This window comes from Amborella trichopoda, chromosome 7 (genome assembly GCF_054954075.1).
Source record: "Amborella trichopoda isolate Santa Cruz 75 chromosome 7, AtrichopodaSantaCruz75HAP2 v2.0, whole genome shotgun sequence".
In the NCBI taxonomy this organism is placed as follows: Eukaryota; Viridiplantae; Streptophyta; class Magnoliopsida; order Amborellales; family Amborellaceae; genus Amborella; species Amborella trichopoda.
Genome location: NC_142342.1, coordinates 9615591 through 9638901, shown reverse-complemented (window position 1 = coordinate 9638901; position 23311 = coordinate 9615591). Strand labels below are relative to the sequence as shown.

The following is a 23311-nucleotide window of genomic DNA, read 5'->3' as shown; positions in this document are numbered from 1 at the left end:
AAGCGAGTTGAAATAGGTCAGAAAAAAGGTCCCTAAGAGGAAAATCCACAGATCAGACTAAAAACGAACTCTGTTTCAGTGTTTAGGATGGAAACGAATCACTGTCTTGAACAGAACGAGAGAGGAGGCGAGGGATTTCCAATTTCCTGAAGCCCTATTCCATGAGGGTCTTTCAGAAACTCAAGAGTGGTCCAGAATTTTATATTTCTTCTGAAAAACCTGTGCTCAGAAGGAGTTTGGTTGGGTGACCAATCTCCACCACCACTTCCCCAAAAGGGCCTGATTAGGCTTTCTAAGATCTCTGATACCTAGACCACCTTGGGTTTTGGCCAGTCGGACTCTGTCCCAAAAGACAAGATGGTGTCTCGTTTTTTCAGCTTAGCCGGACCACAGAAAATTTCTCATCAGTTGGTCCAGTCTCTTAGCCACCGACGCTGGCATATGGAACACGGACATTAAGTAGACAGGGGAGTTGGCCAAAGTAGCCTTAACCAGCGTAAAACGACCGGCCAGAGAAAGGAATCTTCCTTTCCATCCAGCTAGACGCCTATCAACCCTATCTATGACTTGGGCGCAATGTCTCTTTTTGGGTTTCCCTAAACCTAAAGGGATCCCCAAGTAAGTGGTAAGAAGGTCCTCTACTTTACAGTCCCAGGAAGGAATCAGGGAGCTGATTTCTTGAGGTGTGAGGCCCACTCCCATCATCTTAGATTTTTCCATATTTACTTTGAAGCCAGTGGCATTCTCAAAGCATTCGAGGAAGATTCTGAGGTTCTCAATTTGTTGGGGGACCGCATCTAAGAAAACTAAGGTATCATCTGCATACTACAAATGTGATACCCTTGAGCCTTGTGAGCTACAGAGAAAAGCCGAGAGTAGTCCTTCCCAGTAGAGACAAGAGATTAACCTGCTGAAAACCTCTGCAACTATAGTAAAAAGAAAGGGAGAGAGTGGGTCCCCTTGACGAAGCCCCCTCGAAGGGGCAAAGAAACCTTTAGGGCTACCATTTATAAGGACAGAAAAATTGGGGGTAGAAATACAGCCTCTTATCCATTTTCTCTATCGAGGGCCAAAGTTCATTCTTGCCATAGTCTCATCCAATAAATGCTAGTTGACATGGTCATAAGCTCTCTCCCAATCAATTTGAAAATCAATCCCGGTTTCTTGGATAGGTGCCTAGTGTGAATACACTCATGAGCAATCATCGCACCATCCAGGATCAGCCTGTCTTGGATGAAAGCTGATTTGGACTGCAAAATGATGAGAGGAAGGGCCTGCTTGAGGCCAAAACCTTGGCTAGAATTTAGTCCAAAACCTTGGCCAGAATTTTGTATGAAGAGTTGAGTAAGCTAATTGGACGAAAGTCCTTAAGCTCTTTAGCACCTTCTTTCTTGGGGACAAGGGCTATAAAAGTAGCATTGATAGCTTTGTTGAGGATCCCTCTATGATAGAATTCTTCAAATAAACTCTTGAAGTCAGGTAGGAAAGTACCCAGGAAAGATTTAAATGAGGCCATGGGAAAACCATCTGGCCCTGGTGCTTTGTCTTTAGTAAGCTGATCAATGGTGCTTGAGATTTCCTCAACTGTAAAAAGTTTTTCCAACTCGCTAGACCAAAGGTCAGGAACTGAAAGGAAATCCAAAGTGGTCATCCTAGGCCTGAGTCCCACTAGGGCAGCATAGAGGGACATGAAGTAATTCAAGATGGCATTTTCAATTTCATCTGGCTGGGTAAGAAAGTTGTTATCCACCTTAATTGTGGATATCAGATTCTCTCTCCTTCTATAGTTGGCTATACGACGAAAGAAAGCAGTGTTCTAATCCCCTACTTTTAACCATTTAACCTAGATCTCTGGTACCAAAAAGGTCTTCTTTCTTAAGGGTAGCAAGGTATTCCAGCTTGGATTGGGTTCGTAACCGTTCTTCAGAGTCTGACAAGGGTCTGACTTCCTCAATTTTATCAAGGTCTTGGATGCAGCTGAGCCAAGAGCTTTTTAATTTAGAGTAATTCCCAGGCCGAGATTGTCTCCAACATTTCAAGGACATTTTGAGCAGCTGGATTTTAGTTTGTAGCTTGAATCCCTCTCTACCTGAGACTGGGGAAGAGAAAGAATTCCACCAACTGGGGATGAGAGTCGCAAGGGACGGCTCTTCCAACCAAGCCAGTTCAAACCGAAAGGGTTTAGGCCCCTACTAAAAACTTGTGTGTCAAGAAGACTGGGGCGATGGTCTGAGGTAGGTTTAGGCAGGGTAGGAGCATGTGAATCTGGAAAAGCAAATTCCCAATCCAGTGACAAAAGGAAACGATCCAGTTTGGCCAGAGAGGGCTGAGCAGAGTGATTAGACCAGGTAAAGGCATTCCCTTGAGTAGGAATGTCTAAAAGTTCACGTCGAGAGATGAAGTTAGAAAAGTCCTGCATTCCCTAGGAGACATTGGTGTTAAGGTTTCTCTCATGAGACCACGGGTGATGTTGAAATCACCACCCAAGCACCATGCAAAATATGGTAAGGCTGTGACAAGATCCAATTCAGACCAGAGGTGGGGGCGTAGGGAAGCTGAGTTTGGGCCATAAATGGCAGAGAATTTAAGCTGCACACCATCAGTTGTCCTGGATAGAAGGACAGTGACCGAGAAATCTCCTATGTGAGACGATAGGAGATTAAACTCAATTGGGTTCCAAATAACCCAAATCCCACCAGAGGCCCCTGACGCTGGTAAAGATTCCCATTGACGCGATCTTCTGCCCCACACACTGTGGATGGACTGCAGAGTTGGTGCCGGTTGTTTAGTTTCTGTCAATGCAAGGATAGAAGGGGAGAGTTTGGTAGAAAAGTCTCTCACCGAATCCCTGTTGGACTTCTATCCCAGCCCTCTAATATTCCAAGATAGAAACTTCATAAGTTACGAGGAGAAGCAGGGGTGGAGGCAGTCCTAGGCGACCGCCTAAGAGTGGGGGAGGTTTGGGTAGCAGTGGGAAGAGGCTGGTCTACAGGGGCGAGATTATCATAATTTATAGAAGAGAAGAGGTTAAGCAATTCATGATGTCCAGTGAGATTCACCTTGAGCCTGCTATGAGCGTCTGCCTGCAAGAACCGATGAGCCTGGGCCGTCGGGTCCAAGGTGTTCAAAACCCATAACCCTGTAGATCTCCTTCATCTTGTCAGCTTCTCGAATGTTATCAGTCCCACTAGCTCTCTCTGGGTCTTTTTTGTACGAGCAGGAAGAAGAGGGTGCTATAGATAGTGATTCAGGAGCCATCACTGAAGGTTCAGAGGAGGAGGAGGAGGACTGTCCAGGGGAACAGGGGATAGAGGAACAGAAGGTAAGAGCTCAGGTTCCCAAAGGCTAAGAACAGGCAACGAAACCGCGGGAGACACTGAAGTAGGGTTAACCAGGGAGGGACCAGAAGAGGGTGAAAAACCAAGAGGGTGCCAAGATGACACTGCAGGCTGGGTAGGGTCTAGATAAAGACAGGGGGGGGAGCCCAGTTGGACACGGGATAAGGGCAAGGGTTAAAAGGCAGAGAAGGAGGGAGGGTGTAGAAAGATAAAAAGTGAGAAGGAAAAGGTTGGGGCCTAAGGTTAAGTGGCGAGGAAGGAGAGAACTCGTAAGGGAAGAGAATCGTCGTAATCCTGCCAAGAGGGATAAGGAAAGAGGGTTGAGGAAGACAAGGGCCAAGAAGCTCTGACAGGTGAGCAGGGTCAAGGGGAGAAGGATGGAGGGAGCGAACGTGATGATGCCGAAGGGAATAAGAGAAGGTTCCACTTCCATAGGCAAAGATGAAGCAAACAGAGAGGGGTCAATATGGCAAAAGAAGGGAAGGGTAGGAAGGTCAAGGAGAGAATAGAGCGGGACACAAGGTGAAAAGGGCAGGAAGATTCGACACTCTGAACAATGGAAAAAGCTTCCTCAGAAAGGCCCAGAGAAGGCCTGCAAGGAGGAGTGGACTGGAAGGAAGCTAGCAGCTCCTGGCTCTTGGTGGACGAAGAGCACTGAGAAAGGGAAGGTTCACTAGAAGACCCGAGTGAATCATCAAGGTTGGGAAGGATTGAGGTGAAGACGGAGTTAGGAGAACCGTCAGGGGGGTGATGCATAGGGAGGCCAAGTGGCAAAGGGAGAGACAGAAGGGTTCCTTGGGCAGAGAGCGAAGTATCATACGAGAAGATACCGCCTGCAGCCGAAGCGATGGAAGGCGGTGAAACGTTATTAGTTGTCTTCTCAAGAGAGCCTAGGACACATGGGGTAAGGGGCGCCTACCGCGTGGCCGCAGGGACAGACGTCAGGGCAGCTGGTGTACCTTTATCCAATGAGTTCCTCCCCTCGTGGATCAAGTCAGCGATCGAGGTCCGAATCTCAGCCCTGACTAAGGAAAGCGGGTCCTTAAAAAAGACTGAAGGCCCAAGAGAATGTAAGTCCTCTACAACTTCCTTATCGAGTCGATGGGTCGAAGAAGCCAGGGGACCCGAAGGAAGGTGACAGCTGTTATATCTGAGCTTTTTTCTAAGAAGGTGAGCCCAACACAAGCGTTCGACACAGACTTCCTGACAGTGTCGTCCCCATCATCCCCAGATATCGATGGTAGGGTGTCACGCGGTATCCGCATGGAAGACCAGCGATCAGAGGACCATTGACTGACCAGAAAAATTGGGCGGTAAACTCTCTTGCCAGGAAAAAGGTCATGTGGATTCTGGCGGTGATACCACTTGGCTAAGCCAGATTTCCTGGAGGCGACACTCCAAGAAAAGGAAGAAGAACTTTCCGACAATGAGTGCAGACTGCTAGCTACCAGATTAACCGAGGGGGGGGAAGCCTCAATCCAAGCCAGCGAAATCGGGTAGAACAAGTTATCTACTTCAATCCACACACATGGTGGAATACATTTAGGGTCAAGGACCTCCAACAGGAGCAGGATGGAGCCTAGCGAAAGTGCTTCCAAAGATTTCCACCGAATCGAGATCAGATTACCAAAAGATTCAACTATTCTCCCAAAGGTTGCAAGAGAGCAGGTATGTAGTGGCACATGAAGAAGCGTCAGCCATACCTTTTGCCTTCTGAAAGAACCTTCCAAGGGGGACCAAGCCCGAAGGCACGGGGTTGCCCCTTTGAACATCACAGATTTCGAGTCCTTCAATACCTGGCAGGTGAGAGCTTGTGACGAAAAGCTGAAGAGGTAGTCTCCACAGGAGAGGTGTCAAGCCGTGAGATTGGAGTCCTCCCAAAAAAATTTTGCCCAGATCTCAACTCCTTTGAAAACATCCTGAGACGGGTAAAACGTGCCTACTAAAGATGACTGGAACTTAGTCTTAAGCAGGGAAGACTCGATAGGTGGGATGGAGACAAAGAAAGGGTCGAGCAAAGGCTTGCTGCAGAGGGGAAGGGGGGACTCCTTAGAGCGGACCAGGGAGCCATCAGAGGAGGGGGGGGGGAGAAGTGTGCGACTACTTGCGCAAAGGACCCAAAAATGTTAGTCCGTAACCCGCTTTGTGGAGAGCCACGGGTAGAGGACTGCGCTCCCTTAGTAGAAGCCTTGTGTGAGACACAGAGAGGTTTAAGGTAGAGGTCGTAAATCTTACGCCATAAAGAAGGGGAGGTCAAGGGCCAAGTAGAGAGAAGCCTGGAGGTAGATGGTGCAAAAGAGGAAGGACGGGCGAGGGGCGGGTGCGAAAGACGTCTGGAAGCATGAGGAGGAAGAAAAGGAGGAAGACGAGGTGGAAAGGGAGGGAGACGACGGCATCTCCTCCTCATCAACATCCTCTTTCTCTATTTCAGTCCCCTTGGTCCAAAGTTTTTAACAAGCTCAAGTCCACAATCATATTTTGAGCGACCAACCACCACTATTTCAAAGGAGTTCCTGCTTTAGCTTTCAGCCAGGACTGGTGCAATGTCCTTTGGTTCCATCGCACACGCCTACCTAGGGCATCAAGTTGGAGGCCCCTGCCACTGGGTCGGCTTAAGCTCAATTTCAATGGATGTTCCCTTGGTAAACCTGGCTTGTCAAGTATAGGAGCCATCCTCAGAGACCACCTCGATATCACAGTGACGATGGTTTCCAAACTCATTGGCCACGCCAACTCTATGGAGGCCGAGGCGATAGCACTCTTGGAAGGCCTTAAGCTCATTGATCCTCTCAATCTGCACTCTTTAGCTATAGAGGAAGATTCCAAGAATACCATCTCTTGGGCTCAGAGACTTTCTTCCTCCCCCCCTCCTTGGTTCATGGCACACACGTTTGACGCAATTGACCACCTTTGCAGGGATACATTTGTCGTGCGAACACATACCTGGAGGGAAGGAAACCATGAAGCTGTTACTCTAGCGAAAGAAGCAGCGGCGATGGCTGGAAACTAGAAACTCCCCTAGTTTTTTGGCTCCTTGTTTTCTTTTTCTTGTTTTGTGGATTGGCCTGTTTTCCTAGGTGGTTTTGTCTCATTTAACCTCCTAAAAGAGGAATTTGATTCCGCTTTTTCTTGTCTGTTTCTCCTTGAGCATCTTCCTTTGTGGATCGCCAAGGCTTTTTGTACTTTCCTCTCTTCTCAATCAAAGATTAACATTATATATATATATATAAAAAAAAAGGGCACTAGATCCACTAGACTAATCACGAAAAACAAAAACACTAACCCAACTAGACTTCAGAAGAAAACCCTGAACACCAAGATCACACACCAAGTATATATTAAAACAAAACAAAAAAACCTCAATTTTCTCCCATTAAATGTTAAACCATCCATACTAATGCCACCAGGATCATAGAGAACCTACCAACATCCTTTCAACCTGTACTCACCCCAAATAATGCTCCTCCAGAAACCAGCCAAATCCTCAATTTCTCACCCAAAGATACTATATTTTCTCCTAACAAGTATGATGAAGAGGTTAAACACTCTGCTTGGGCACTCAACAGCAACGTTGATGTTTGTTAAAGGTGATACCTATGTGATAAATTGCCAACAACAGCAGAGTGAAGATGGAAGACCAGCTTTACGATCAAAGGAAAACTAAAGTTTTAAATTGTTAAAAGATTATTAAAAGGAAAATAAGATCCAAAGCACCTTACCCGGGGAAGGAAAAAAAAAGAAAGATTATGGCCCCATTTGGCCATATATGATAACATTAAGAGAGTCAGATTCAATAGCATAATGCTCCTCAAAGTTGTCTGTTACAAATACGATCCAACTAATACTACACACACCGCTTCTCATGAGGAATCTGCTGCTCCCAGTATGCAACATCTTTTAGAACATTACCATTTTATTGAAAATCAAATGAATAAAACTGGAAGGCAAAGCCTTTTCATGCAAGTACAAGGAAGAGTGCGAGTATTTCTCTATAGAACTTCTCACAAGTTGTCTAAGGGAAGAGGAAAATGATGGATTTATCACGCAAGCTGTTGAGGAGAACTTGAAGCACCACCCATGTTGTACAAAGATGTGCATCATATATATTCCAAAATAATTTATGTAGTTGGATCTCATCCTGTCCAGGATGAATGAGGCTTGTGAGCACCACACAATGCCACTATGTAATTTGCAAGAGTCCCATCAAATTATACATGCTAGAGGAGCCAATCACATCTTTATCTCAATCTATTTCCAGGGCTAGGCATATTATTGACTAATGAAACGAATCGATATTTAGTTACAGATTTGTCCATTGAAGAAAAGGTAACCAATTAGTTACCATAATTGTTTATCTTTACATAAAAGAAAAGCAATTAGCAAGCAGCCAAAAGTGTAGCTAGACTTTCACTCAGAATTTTTTCTGACATAGGGCATGCAAAAAGAAACAATGAAATGATTAATATGAACTCCATATCCATCAAGGATAGAAACCCAATCATCAAGTACTCAAAAAGATAAAATAAGTGTACAATGAATTTACCTTACTGGACCGAGCATGCGCAACAGAATACTGAGTTGGATCCTTGATAACAGGAAATGACGAATCACCAGTGCCATCTTTGTTCTGACACAGAAAAATATGCAAACTGAACTGATTCAATTCAATGAAAATTCACAAATTGTTGACAACAACACAACTGAATCAATTACTGGCTTACTTTTTCATAAATGTATAAGTTTCCATCAGCGTGAGCAACCACGAAAAGACCATCCCCTTCTGGCACCCACGCAATGCTAGTGCATCGGCTGTGAGCACAATGAGCTAGCATATTTAGAGTAGAAAAAGATCACTCAGAAGCAGGATTAAGGACTATACAAATGGGGAAGTACACCATAAACCCAATAGCCTGATGAAGGAAAAAATATATATATATTTAACACTACAATCCAATGAACCATGGAAGAACTAAAGTACAACTGGGTCATCATCATCCATTTAATGCACAGGGGTGGGGGGGATGGAGAGAGAGATAGAGAAAGAGAGAGAGAGGAAACCCCAGAATAGGACATGACCTACCAATGGTAGGTTCATTTGCTCTACATTATTGGTTATGACTTCATTTTTACAGTGATGATCCAATGGACTATGGTTTCCAATTGCCACTTGGAATATAGTATGCTTTTCCCTTTCACAAAGTGCAAGGACAAAGGGAGGAAAACATTACCTAAAAGCAAAATGCATAACAGATGAGAGAGAAATCCCAGGTAATCCGATATCAGACAAACCAGCCATTCTAACAATAACAAATACAAATGCAATATACAAATAACACGAAAGGTATGAATCATCTCCAAAGTGATCTGCTCTTGCAATATATTTTACCATTTGCTTTGAGATGTTAAATCATATGCAAAACTACAATTCATCAACAAATTTGACAGCTAACATACGTGGCCAGCCTTGAAGCACAAGAATGCTTGACATGTTTATAATTCAGATAGTGGGGCATGACTTCAGGATTGAAGATTGCCGAAAGCCCAGTTATCAAAGAAAAAGAAAAGGGATACTGGATGTTGGTTTTCTTTTACTAATGTATCACAAGATATCCAATGCTACAGGAAAAAGAAAGACAAGAACAGATTAATGATAATGACAAAGTTGATGAAAACTAACAATTATGGAGTTTGTGCATGCTGCATACCTGTTATTTAGTGTCCCATCTTTGTTGTAATGTTGGGCCCCAACAAGCTTCTTCCCAAGATCTTGTAATTGTTGTCTCAATGATACTGAATATACTGAAAGAAACAAGGAGAAGACCAACATTTCAGCAAGAGACCAAGGTTTTCAAGAAATTTCAGCCAAACCACAATGTTCAATGAACAAACATCCAGATTACCATCTCCTGAACTCAAACCAATCACTAGATCATGACCATCCTTGGCTTCAGGATCAAATGCATGGCATACTGGATTAGAATTACTAAAATGAATGGCTTTGATGGGATCCTGGCAAAAACAAAATACCAAAGGCACAGTACAGTTAAAATTTCAAACTGCAGAGAAGACCAATTACCTATAGGTCTTCCTCTCGTAACGGAAAATTTGTAACCCCATCATCAAGAGAGATCCATATACCTTATCTTGTGAATTGAAATCACTGACAAAGAGTGTATCCCCAACATTAAAAATAAGATATGTCCCTTTGCCATCGTAATTTGAAGAAATGGGACCGTTAGTTGAACCAGAAACTCCATGGCCTACCAATGAACCAATTCTACTATTCCCGCTGACAGTTTTGCTTGTACCATTCCCTCCAACAAAGCTCAAAGCCCGACTGCCATTTCCACCACCTAGAAGCCTTGCAGCTGCTAGCCTCACTCCACTTGTGCTGCTCAAGGTTGAGGAAGCTGGAGTGGGCTGAGGGACAGGTTTATCCTTGAGTTGGGCAAACGTCACCTAGATCAAAATTGTAAGACAGCATTAAAAGGATGTATCGCATGAAAAAGAGTCCACGAAAGCAAAATTATAATTGGGTAATCACTCTCAATTAAATTGATGGACAATGATGGGGAGAGAGTACGGCCTACCATTGTAGTCATTTAATGGGACCCTCTCCCTCCATCACCATCAACAACTTCAATGGATGGTTTGAAATAATGGACTAAAAGTTTCTTCTTATTCCATTGGATTGTAATGTACTTCTTCCATTAATAAAACATTATAAAAACTAAACATATCACCACCAGCTAGAAGAAAGTAAAAGAGAAGAGGTAAAGAAGAGCGACAGGTGTTCTGGCTTCCAGGTATAATGATTTAAATGCCGAAGAAACTGTTCTTCGTCCATGAAGCCCGCCCCAAATGGAAATGAAACCTGGAGAACCCAGCAATCCAAATAAAAAAGGAATGCAAATACTATACACAGCCCATGAACAGTGTGTTACACAGCCATGGCATACACCATCCATTCTCAAGTTGGAAAATGGAAATAAACCGCAGTTCAAGGGTAAACTCATTACCAGAAACTACAGCTTGTCTCTGACATCCATCTTGAGATCCATCTTGAGATCAGAAGGGCTGAATATAGTATACCACATGCAGGATCTGTATGGTTTAAAATTTTGAAAAAATAAATGACGTCATATACCTGTGTTACAACTTTGCCATGACTGTAGTGAAGAAGACCAGAGGGATGAGTTTTCTCATATTGGAGCTTGTAACGGCCTTCTGGGGTCTTGAAATACGTCTTCAGCCCTGGAGACTGGGCATTGCTTGCTGACATTCTGTTCATCCAAGGACTTCTGGCAGGTAAGGGGAGATCAACACATATGACCACAATCTTAATTCTCTCTCTGAAAAGTTTGATTATTCTTTCAATGAATAAAATCAAATCAAATAAAGGAATAAAAAAATCGCCAATCTTGTCAAGTGGGTGAGTTTTATAAATGAAGAACTCGAGATGTGCCCACATTTTATGTTATATAATATCCGCCATGTTGGTTTAACAAGTATATTGCCTCTTCCAGTTAGGTGGCATTGTTGTACAACTTAGGTGATGAGTTGGGTTCGTTTTCCCATTACAACTATCTACTTTTCACACAAATTTGGGAAAAATCACGAAGTTCTTTTTTTCTGAGTTTAACTGTTTGACTCTTTAAGCAGCGATCAAGTCGACCAGCGAGTGTATAATTTCAACACTGAATAGAATGAAATATAGCAGTGAACCATAAAATATATCAAAAAACTATCATGAAAACAAATTTAAATCAATATATATATATGGGTGAGGGTATATGACACATCCTAAATCCACCAGAGAAAAAAATAAGAGAAATATTTAGGCTAAAGTTCAAATTTTCAAGTGAAGCTACTCACTCACTCTCTTAAAAGTGAGACATTAAGTTTTTTTTTTTTCCATCCATGGGGAGGAGGCGTCGTTTCCGTCCACCTCCACCTCGTTTCCATCCACCTCCACCTTCTTCTTCTTTCCCTTCCTCTTCTTCTTTCCCTTCCTATCGTCGTCGTCCTTCTCGTCCGACCTTTGCCGGTCCTCTATCTCCTTCTACCGCTTGGTTCGCCCTCTTTGGCTCCCGGCCACTCCTTCCTGGTTAGGTAGTTACAACCTCTATCCTAAACCGCTCTCTGCCTCTCATAAGCTACCTCCTAAGGGTACGCAATCTATTTGTCCAGAGTATTAGCAAAGTGTGCCACCCGGTTCTGTTTCTGGGTCTCCTGGTTCTTTTGCGCAAGTTGTCGCATGCTCTTCAGCTCCCCTACCTCCTGTACGCTCTTTGGCTTGCCCTAAGGGGGCTCCCCCCTCCTTTCAATGTAGCCAGCCTCCGTTCTGTCCTTTCTTTGTGTTTATTCCTTCTGAAGAGACCTCTTTGCTTAAGAAGACGAAGTTCTAGTCTTCCTTAGTAGGTACGTTTCGCCCTCCTCTGGACGACTTTAGAGGAATTGAGAAGTGGGCTCAAGAACTCTGGAAGGACACAAATATTTTGGCTAGACGACTCTCTAATGGAGACTACCTCTTCACCTTCTCTTCACAAGCTCATGCTCGCCAGGTGTTGCATGAGTCCAAATCTACTATCTTCAAAGGGGCTTCTTTGAGCCTCCGAGCTTGGTCCCCCCAGAAAGGCTCTTTCAGTAGGCAAAAAGTTTGGCTGACGCTTCACCATGTGCCTCTTCATGCTTGGTCCCCTGCAACTTTTGGGGGAACAACTGAAGCTTGCGGAAGTTTGATTTCGGTTCGATGGAAATCACTGGAAATGCTATCGCTAGGCTCCTTCTGCTCTTGGTGGAGGTTTTGGATCCAAATTGTATTCCACCTTGCGTGTGGATAGAAATCTATAACCTGTTCTATCCGATTTCTCTGACTTGGGCGGAGGCTTCCCCTCCCCCTTAACTAACCTCGTGGATAGCCGTCCTCTCTTGCCACTGGAGACATCGTCCCCCCACTCTCTTGCCACTGGAGACATCAGTCAGTCGGCGTCGCGTGTTTGCTCGGGACCCAATCTCACGACATCTGCCCCTAAAGGCGGTGGGGTTGGTGATAGTTGTCACCCACTTTCGAGCCTCTCGAATCATTTGACCCGTCGACCCGGTAAGGAGGTCGTCGTCCACCAACCCTCTCATGGGTCATCGGGCTCTTTTTTGGACCCATCATCCTCAGGTGGGGATTTGGATTGGGCCTTAGTAGCTGGCCCCTCTCTTTTGCTGGATATTGCTTCGAACGTTGGTACAGCTAGTACCACGAAGACTGCTACTTTGACCACATGGAAGGAGCCTCTTCCACCGTGTGTCCTTTGCTCAAAAGAGGAGACAGTAGCCAGCTTTTTGCTGCCATCGGTCCCTTCGGCACTTGCCCTTGTCCTCTCGAATGACGCTTCGTGCTCTGCCCTAAAATCTACCCCACCTCCCTCTTCACCACCTAAACTCCTGCTGCAACCTTCCCCTGACGGGTCACCTAACGTCGTCCCCCCCTCTACCCTCCCTCCCCTTGAAGGGCCTATTTCTCTGTCCGATGTTCCTGCCATCCCTCTGAGCTCGCCGTCTTCTAGGACCCAGGAGCAGCCAGACCCCTCCTGCCCCCTCTCCTTTAGCTCCAATCAGCATTTCCTGGTGGGCGACAATACCAAAGACTAAGAAGCCAGACCTCACCCTGAATCCTCATCTATCCTATTCCTGACTTTCCTACCCCTCCCCTTCCTTTCTCTGAGTGACTCTCCTCTGTTTGCTTCTCTTCTGTCTATGGAAGTGGACACATCCCTTTTCCCCTTTGGCATTATCACAGTACATTCCCTCCATCCATCCCCCCCTGAACCGTCTCAACTCTCTTTGGTTCTTGGGCCTTTCCTTCCTCAGCCTTCCCTTCTTATTCCTCTCGGCAAGATTACTACGGTACTCTTCCCCTATGAGTACTATCCTTACCCACCTGTCTTCAGTGGTCCCCAACCTTACCCTTTTCACTACTTATCTTTCTATACCACTCCTCCTGCTTTGCCTATCAACCCATCCCCCCTTTCTGTCCTATGCTGGGCTCCTCCCCTCGCAACTTTTTGGACCCCAAATCAGCCTATAGCCTTCCCTGAGACCCTTTCTTCTGTTGGTTCTTCTCTGGACTTCCCAGTCGCTGAGTCTCCTAAGGTACCGTTGTCTGATTCTAACCCAGGTAGACCAGGTTCCTTGCCATCGGACCTTTATCCCCTTGTTTACCCTGGCCAATTGTCCTGCTCCACTGGACTCTCAGTGGTACCTCCTCAGTCTCTACCCCATGTAGCCTCTTCCTCCCAATCGATTGAAAGTGACACAGATAGAACATGTGGGATAGATAGATCTCGACAATCAAACAGGATGCAGGAGATTTATAGGGTAATGGGTTTCGAACGTCTTGGACCCGAAGGCCCGGCACATCGGTTCTTGCAAGCGGACGCTCAAAGCAGGTTTAAGGTGTACCTCAACGGACAACGTGAATTACTTAACCTCTTCTCTTCCATTAATTACGACAAACTTGCTAATGTAACCAAGTCTCTTCCCACCACTATCCCATCCTCCCATACTTTTAAGCGGTCGACAAGGATTGCCCCCTCCCTAGCTTCCTCCTATTCCTTATGAAGATTCTCTCGTGGAATATTAGAGGGCTTGGACAAAAGTCCAAAAGGGACTCGGTGAGAGACCTTGCTAATAGATTTTCCCTCTGGCCTTGACAGAGACGAAACTGCTGGACCCTACCCTGCAATCCATTCGCAGTGTGTGGGGCAGAAGGTCGTGTCAATGGGAATCAATACCAACGACAAGGGCGTCTGGCGGCATTTGGGTTCTTTTGAACACAACTGAGTTTAACCTCCTCTCGTCCCACTTAGGTGACTTCTCAGTCACCGTCCTTCTTTTTGGGACTACTGATGGTGCACTGTTTAAGTTCTCTACCATTTATGGTCCACACTCAGTCTACCTTCGCCCCCCCCTCTAGTCAGAATTGGACTGTGCAGCTGCCTTACCGCATTCTGCTTGGTGCCTGGGTGGTGATTTCAATATCACCAGATGGTCTCATGAGAGAAACCACAATACCAATATTTCTCAGGGTATGTTGGACTTCTCTGACTTCATATCCCGACAAGAACTAGTAGACATTCCAATCCAAGGGAATGCCTTACCTGATCCAATCACTCTGCTCAACCCTCCCTGGCTAAACTGGATAGATTCCTTCTGTCCCTAGGTTGGGAAGATTTGTTTCCTGACTCACATGCTCTAACCCTGTCAAAACCTACCTCGGATCACTGTCCCATTCTCCTTGATACACAGATGATCTGTAGGGGGCCAAAACCATTTAGGTTTGAATTGGCTTGGTTGGAAGAGCAGTCCCTTCTGACCCTCATCCCTAGTTGGTGGAATTCTTTCTCCTCCCAAGTCTCGGGTAGAGAGGGTTTCAAGTTACAGTCCAAGCTCCAGCTGCTCAAGAAGTCCTTGAAAAGTTGGAGTCAATCTCGGCCAAGAAATTACACTCAAATAAAAAGCTCCCTGCTTAACTCTATCCAAGATTTTGATCTTGAAGAAGCAAGACCCCTGTCAGATTCTAAAGCTCAATTAAGAACCCAAGCAAAGCTAGATTACCTCTCCACACTCAAGAAAGAAGAGCTTTTTTGGTACCAAAGATCCCGGGTCAAGTGGTTAAAAGCGAGGGACCAAAACACAGCATTCTTTCACCGTATAGCCAATTGTAGAAGGAGAGAGAATCTGATATCTACATTAAAAGTGAATAACAGTGTTCTAACTCAGCCCCTTGATATCGAAGCTGCCATTCTAAACTACTTCAGGTTACTCTATACTGCCCCTGTGGCCCTTAGGCCAAGAATGACCACCTTGGACTTCCTTACTGTTCTTAATCATTGGTCCAGAGAGCTAGAACGACCTTTTACAGTTGGATGAGACGATGGCTAGAATGAATTAGCCTATGACAAAGCTTCAGGCCGAATGGTTTTCCTATGGCCCCCTTTAAATCTTTACTGGGTACCTTCCTGCCTGATTTAAGGAGTTTTTTTGAGAAATTCTATTAGAGGGGGATCTTAAACAAAGCTATCAATGCTACCTTTATAGCCCTTGTCCCCAAGAAAGAGAGTGCAGAAGAGCTTAAGGATTTCCTACCAATTAGTTTGCTTAACTCAACTTACAAAATTCTTGCCAAAGTCTTGGCTTCAAGGCTTTAAGCAGGTCCTTCCTTTTGCCATCTCGCACTCTCAACCAGCCTTAATCAAAGAAAGGCTAATCCTGGACGGTGTGTTGGTTGCCCATAAGTGCATTCACTCTAGGCACCTCTCCAAGAAACCAAGATTGATTTTCAAGATAGACTGGGAGAAAGCATATGATCATGTCGACTGGTCATTATTGGATGAGACGATGGCTAGAATGAATTTTGGACCTCGATGGACAAAATGGATTAAAGGTTGTATCTCCACGCCCCATTTTTTGGTCCTTGCTAATGGAAGTCCTAAACGATTTTTCGCTGCTTCTAGAGGGCTCCGTCACGGGGACCCACTATCTCCCTTTATGTTTACAATAGTAGCTGAAATCTTCAGCAGATCTATCTCTCGTCTCTACCGGGAAGGACTGCTCTCGACGTTCCATTGTAACTCTTAAGGACCTATGGTATCACATCTGCAATATGCAGATGATACCTTAGTCTTCCTGGATGTGGATCCTCTACAAATTGAGAACCTTAGACCTTTCCTCAAATGCTTTGAAAATGCTACTGGTTTCAAAGTTAACTCGGAAAAATCTAAGATGATGGGGGTGGGTATTACACTCTAAGAAATCAGATTCCTGATCCCATCTTGGGATATTATAGCTGAGGATCTCCCCACCACCTATTTGGGTATACCTCTAGGCCGGGGGAAACCCAAAAAGAGACACTGGACCCAAGTTATTGATCGAGTTGACAGGCATCTTGCTGGCTGGAAAGGAAGATTTTTATCCCTGGTAGGTCGGTCTACTTTGGTTAAGGCTACTTTGGCTAACTCCCCCATTTACCTAATGTCCATTTTCCATATGCCAGCTTCGATGGCTAAAAGGTTGGACCAACTCATGAGGAACTTTCTATGGTCTGGGCCAAGAAGAAAAAAAGCGACATCACCTAATATCTTGGGATAGGGTCCGTCTGCCCAGACTCCAAGGTGGTTTAAGTATCAAAGACCTAGGAAAGTACAACTTGGCCTTGTTGGGGAAGTGGTGGTGGAGATTGGCCACTCAACCAAACTCTTTCTGGGCAAAGGTCATTCGGAATAAATATAACATTTCGGATCACATGTGGGTGCCCGAAAGGATTGCACAAAGTAGGGCTTCTAGAGCATGGAGATCCTTAGCATCCTCCTTCGCTCAGTTCAAGAAAGTGCTTCGATTCCATCCAAAACAAGGCAACAGAGTTCGCTTCTAGTTGGATTTGTGGATAGGACATGCTCCCCTTAGGGACTTGTTTCCTAATCTTCATCTAATTGCCTCCAACAAAGAGTCCACAATTGAGGATGAAATGGTCTGCGCAGGGGGGCGAAGAACTTGGAACCCTAACTTTCGGAGAAATCTCTCTGATGAGGAAACTTTAGCCTTCACCACTCTTTTGGCTGCTCTCTACCCTGTTTTCTTACCTTCATCAGGGAATGATTATTTGGTTTAGACTCCAACCCCTTCCGGTACGTTTTCGGTAGTTCTATAAGAAACTTATCCAGCCACCTACCTTCCCTCTTAACCCCACCTCCTCTCTTCACAAAGTTCGGAACACGATAGCTCCTTCAAAAGTTCAGTCCTTTAACTGGATAGCTGGCTGTCAACAGGCTCTCACACTCGATCAGCTTCAAAAAAGAGGGTTGCCACTTCCAAACAGATGTGTGATGTGCTTACAAGAGGAGGAGTCTAATCCCCACCTCTTTCTTCATTGCAACATGGCTTTTGAGCTTTGGACTCTGATCCTAAAGCTTTTCAACTTTAATTGGGTTTTACCACCTTCGGTCAAAGCTCTATTTCTTCATTACTCAGTTGGTCCTTGGCCCAAAGCTGGACTAACCTTGTGGAGGGCAGCTAATTGCTGCTACAGTTTCGGTTTTATGGATTGAAAGAAATTAGAGGATCTTTCAAGGACATAAAAATGAAGTTTCAGGGATGTTTCACAAGGTTACATCTTTTGTAGCCTTTTGGGCCTCCACTCATAGTACGTTTTCTGGGATCCCTACGAGTTCTTTCCTCAGGCAATGGAACAATATTATTTGACTCCAGCCTTTCAAGCGACAGAGACCCCACAACTGGTTGCCCCCTCCAGAAAATGCCATAAAGTTAAATTTTGATGGCTGTTCATTGGGGAATCCAGGGCATTCAGGAGTAAGGGGGTTCTTCAGAGATGACAACTGCACTGTTCTCTTGACATATTCTGAATATGTCGGCTTGGAGATTCACAACTAGCTGAAGCATTGGCTCTTCTCACGGACCTAAAATTTTTTTACCCAGCTTGGGGTCAATCCTTAGTGGTGAAAGGAGATGGGCAGCAGGCATAACTAATCCTCCTTGGTACCTCTCTAGGATTTTTGATGAGATTTACCACCTATGCAAGGATACCAACGTCTTATGGAGGCATATATGGCGGACGTCGAACGCGTTCGCCAACCTCCTAGCTAAAGATGGTGCTTGGCGACGATCACATATGGAAGACAATGAATGGTCCACCTCCTTTTTTGCAGTGAATCATCGAGGCTCTCTAGGACCCTAATCTTCTTGTAAAAGGGCGTGCCTATAAGCCCTATTTTTTGGATTTCTCAATCTTTTGCATGCAGTCCCTACAGAAGTATATAGTTTGTATAGGGGTGTTGGCTTAATTTTTGGTCTGAGATACCCTTCTCGAGGGTAATCTCGGCTCTCTCTCTCCTCAAATCTTTTGGATTCCTTCTTGTTCAGTAATACAATGTTAACATTATCAAAAAAAACAAAAAGAAACAAGCAAATCAAAAGACATTTTTTGACAAGTAAAGGGTTTCTTTCTCAGGGTATCTCATCTTGAGTAAAATAGACTTGAGTACCCTTACAAGATCCATAACAAATGTAGGGATGGATAGGATCCTTGTCAGGGCACACCGACAATATCCAAATAAATCGAAATACTGAACATTGGTTCAAAGAGTTAACAGTTGTATTCATAAAAATGAAAAGCCAGATCAGAGAATCAAGGGGGCTTCATATTCACTATTCAGAGATAAAGGAATGTTACCTCTTTTAGGAAAGTGGCATTGGTGGCGTGGGACGCATCAGAACCATGCCGTCTCTGCAATTAGGAAATTCACGACAAGTATTGGTATCTTTTTTATGCCAAGGGATGAGCAAAGTGGGTAAATTAATTAGAACACAAGGATTTGGCAGGCTATTAGTGGAATTAGGTCAATATCCAATAGAAAATCACAGTTATAGTTAGGAATAGGAATATAGCCTGGTTTTGGGTGGACAGACATGGAGGGGGGTGTTTATTTTATGTTTTTCAGGTCAGTTAGGGATATTATTGTTGGATTTTAGACTCTGAGTATTTTGAGCATCAGGGGAGTGGAATCAAGCAGTTTTGTAGCTAAGGTCCTAAAGGGAATTAATAATACTTAATGATGGAGAACCTATCCTGATTGGTTAGGTTCTTTTCATTTAGGATACTTGCTTAGCATCACTGGTGTGTTGTTCATTAAAATGATTGGTGTAGATAGGTCATTATCAAAATTGGATAGTCAATGTGTATCTTTAGTCAGAATTGTTTAGTTTGTGATCTGGGAGCAAGTTTTTCAAAGAATGGCCCCTTTTCTGCTAGAGTCAAGACCTTTGGATGAATGGCTGAAATGAAGAAGGTCCCAATGGTGCACAATATTAAACACAGGGAAAATACATTTCTCACTTTAGTCTCATGCATCAGGGTGCAAAGGGACATTTTGACAATTGATTATCGCATTGCATTGTAAAAGGGCATTTTTCTCATGAACATGCTTGTGAGACGTTGAACCTATTCATTAAGAATGGCCTCATGCTCTGGAGACATGTCAGCCTTCCATCTTTTGGGGTTAGAGAGATAGAAGAATAAGACCTTCAGGACATTTCTCATGCTGGGGGACATATCATTGTCTTAAAGGGCCCATCATGCTTTGGAACATTAGTTGTCAAACAATTTGTGGTATAGGCATACAGCTTTATTCATAATCAGCTAGAGGTTCCATCAACAGGAAACACAAGAATAAGACTCAAAGTCCCATCCAGCAGATCACAAACTCAATGTTGACTGTGCATACAGCCTGATTCCTTGGCCTTATGGAGCAGGAGGGATTATTAGAGATACTGAAGGTTTGAAGCCTTTGCTGGACCACCCGGTCACTGCAAGTTCAGTGTTGAGCTTGAGAATCCTATGGATTTCCAAATCCATAATCTTAAAGTATCTCTCCTTTAAGTATCCCCTGAGAGACTTGATAGCATAGGGCAACTAATTCAATGTAGTTTGTCTGGGTACAGTTTATGATATCTGGATACTTTACAATGGGCGCTATATCAGTGTCCAACATTCTAAAGAATACGTAATGTCACAAAAGAATGATGGTGTTCAAAATTGTATCCAAGCACCATAATTCACATTATCTGCATTGCATGTACTGGGGAATGCCAATCAGAAGACAGACATAAGCAGAGAAGAGGAATTCTGGACAAAGCTTTCACTGGAAAGCCTTCATTTCGATGATAAAGTCCCTTTGTTTCATTGAAGAATCCAATCTTTTCTTTTACTTGAGACCTATTGCTAAACTTAATACAGAAAAATGAAAAAGTCAAAAAGAATTTGTAAACAGATATAATTGGTTTAGAATATGAGAAAGATGGGAAGGAGCAAACAGAAAGCACACCCATCTCTTTTCTTCAGTTGGAACACACGCTTGGCTATTGTGGCTTGAAACATCATGAACTGAACAAAACCCAAGCCCAACTTAATAGGATAAGAGGGTTCTAGTCTCTAGTAAGATCTAACATGGCATATCAGTGTTCCATTTATTAAACAAGTTGTCACAAATAACCACTCTTTCTTTAAAGAAGAATAGCACTAATTCCATAATGTTCTTCTATTTACCTTCAATAGAAGATGAATGAATGTTTTCTACTGGTGCCCATTTTGCCTGCGAAATTATCACACTCAATAGTTCTGTGTCTTTTCTTTTCTGTTTTCTTTTTTTCTTTTTCCACAGTTCATCCAACACAAATTATATCAAAAAGAGAGGCAATACCAACAAAAAAAATAAAGAAACGAACAAATAATCACCCAAAATGAACGGGAAAAAATAAAGATGGGAATAAAATAAAAAGTGATATGGAGTCTTATTTCACATTGAAACATTTTAAACACGCATTGATTCTCTCATTAAACGAAGTACACATTAATCTCAACAAGAACAAGAAATTATCATTACACAGAGCGAGACAGCACGAGAGACCACAAGTAAATTCACAAGAAAAACTACAAAAACTTTAAACTAAGCAAAAAAAAAAGATTGTATGGTCGTTAAACCACATGAAAGAAAGAAAAAGTAGCAAAAGAACTCTCATTAATCATGGATTAATCTGCAATCTCGGGAAAAACCCCCACGAAAACTGATTGGATCACTACAGATTAACCACTTGGAAAAGCCAGGAAATACCACCCACTGAAAAACAAAGACATTACAGAACTTCCAAATTCCGAAAACAAAAAGTTCGATTCATAGAGAGAGAGAGAGAGAGAGATGCTCCGAGTGTAGAATCTCAAAAGAAGAGGTACCTGATTTCTTTTATTCTCTCTCCAGACTTCTTCGCTGTGTCTCTTCCTTTAACTCGGAGTTGTTTCTTTTTTTTAGAGAGAGAAAGAGAGTAAGACCTTGTGATTTGCAGCGAGAGAGCACCTTCGTTCCGTTGTTTTAGAGAGAGAGACCTGTAGAGAGAGAGAAGACCTCCGTTTTATTTCTTCAGAGAAAAGAGGCCCTTTTTGTGTCCTTTTTCTGTTCATGTGTATCCTCCAGTCAATGTAGCGAGCAAAAGAAATGGAACAGTTCAAAACATAATCCATGTGACCACAATAAAAGCTATGGTCATAGGCATTCATCGCCGTCCTTGAGAGGACGGTTTGGAGAGGAGAAATTTATGACAACTTTTCTTTTGGTTTTTACAATTAGGTCGAGATCTTTTTTACAATTAGGTCATTTTTAGATAACACAAAATGCATTTTAATCTTTTTTTTATTTTTTTATAAGTTGGATTTCACCTAAATTTAATAGGTCTATACTTTTCACCATCATAAACCAATTAGATAGGCGTAAAGTTCTCAACGACAACGACTAATTAGATTTTTTTCAAATTTTGAGCTTTTGTCGACTTGATAAAACTTGTAAAAGTTAGGCCTATTTTTTAAAACAAGAAGTCTCTTCATCTAAATAATCAATCCCAAAAAAAACAAAGTTTAATTGGTTAAAGGTAGTTAACAATTATCTTAGTTAAAAAAAATTTATTTTAGTTACATAATCAATCCAAAAAAAAAACAAGAGTCATCACCTTCTACGTTTTGATACCCATAACCTTAGTTAAAGGGAGTAACAACTATCTTTTGATTTTTTATCTCGTACTCTGAAATTCAGAGGAAGTGGCCAAAATTTCTTATAGTTAGGACATAAAGGCTTGTTTGGACATAAGCGTTGCTTCTATAAACAATCAATAATATTAGCACTCTTCCATAGCTATGAGGGGAACAATATCCATCATTTTGGTAATAGCCATAAAACAGTCTTCTTGTTGATACGCAGTCTTCTTTTTATCAACAAGACCAAGACATGGCTAGTAGCGAGGGCCTCTACTGCTTAAATTGTGCAAGGACACCACTGATCTAGGCGTAAATATCAATGTTGATAAATTCGCTACTTAGTTTTTTTGGTTTGGTTAGAAAAATGAAACAATTTAGTATTTCAACTAATTCGAATAAGGCGTCAGATAATTTAAAAAAAAAAGTTAATATAATTAAAATATATATTTATATATTAAAAAAATCAATAACTAAAAAAAAAAGATATTCAATTTATTTAACAACAAAACATAAAAATATAAATATATAAAACTAAAAAAAAAAGTCATTTAATTTATTTCATCGCGTGAGGACATAACCTTCATTTCGAGGTGGCTTGGTAATCAACTTAATTTTATTTTAATAAAAGTAAAGGACAGTAGTAAAATTTTATAAAGGCGAGATGAGAAAGGTGGTACTTGTTAAAGAGGATGATGAATTGAGGAAAGATGTGGCCACGTGTGTAACGCGCTCCTCTTAATTGGATTTGGGGCTCCGTGCTCTCTCACTCCATGCTCAAGTTTTGAATGGTGTCGCAATTTCATTTGGAATGGCAAAATATCGTGCGAAAACATATTTGTTGTTCACTTCGCTTCGATGATAAAAGGAAATTCGAAGCGAAACAAATATAACAACACTTGCAAATACAATACAATTTCATTGATATGGCCAAAAACGATGCATTCATAGTAAGTCTAATCTTTTTTATTCAAATATCTTGATATCCATCACTCCACTACTTTTTGTTATAGGAGTGAAAATAAATCACACATATGGGTGTTTTATTTGATTTTTCTCTCTTGTATTTTGGATCATTGGATTGCATCTAATCCAATGATTGTGGTATTATGCGAACTTTAAAAATTAAATGAATTAAAACATTTTTGTTTAGAGAGAAAAAGATAGAGGGATTGGGCTGAGTTTTCTCTTGAAAGTTGTTGTATGTTTTGTTTTAGAGAGAGAAAGTTAACAAAAGCTTGAGCTCATTGTGGATTTGTTGTGTGCTTTATTTTTGTGAGATAATGTATCAAATAGAACTCATTTTTTAATGTTTTTGGTGGTTTGTTTTTTTGCTCTATTTTGAAAATTGATGTTTTGAGCTCGATTTACCCTTATAATATTGTCA

At 42.7% G+C, this 23311-nt stretch overlaps 1 protein-coding gene across 17 annotated transcripts in view; it reads right to left on the bottom strand.

Annotated features, from left to right (window-relative positions):
* Positions 1-21333, bottom strand: part of LOC18444101 (uncharacterized) — a 30195-nt gene extending 8862 nt beyond the window's left edge. For 2 of the 17 annotated variants that reach the window (XM_020673504.2, XM_088871801.1), the window contains exons 1-8: positions 21136-21333; positions 18580-18633; positions 10486-10639; positions 9477-9797; positions 9239-9347; positions 9044-9137; positions 8060-8147; positions 7882-7965 (exon numbers count right to left, since the gene is read on the bottom strand). In XM_020673504.2, coding sequence (XP_020529163.1) covers positions 7882-7965; positions 8060-8147; positions 9044-9137; positions 9239-9347; positions 9477-9797; positions 10486-10629 — 840 coding nt within the window. In that variant the 5' untranslated portion in view covers positions 10630-10639; positions 18580-18633; positions 21136-21333. Of the gene's footprint in view, positions 1-7881; positions 7988-8059; positions 8148-9043; positions 9138-9238; positions 9348-9476; positions 9798-10485; positions 10640-18579; positions 18634-20451 lie in introns of all 17 variants that reach the window. The other 15 variants (XM_020673506.2, XM_088871802.1, XM_006854279.4 and 12 more) reach the window with 12 other exon arrangements.
* Between the last annotated feature and the right edge of the window lie 1978 nt (positions 21334-23311).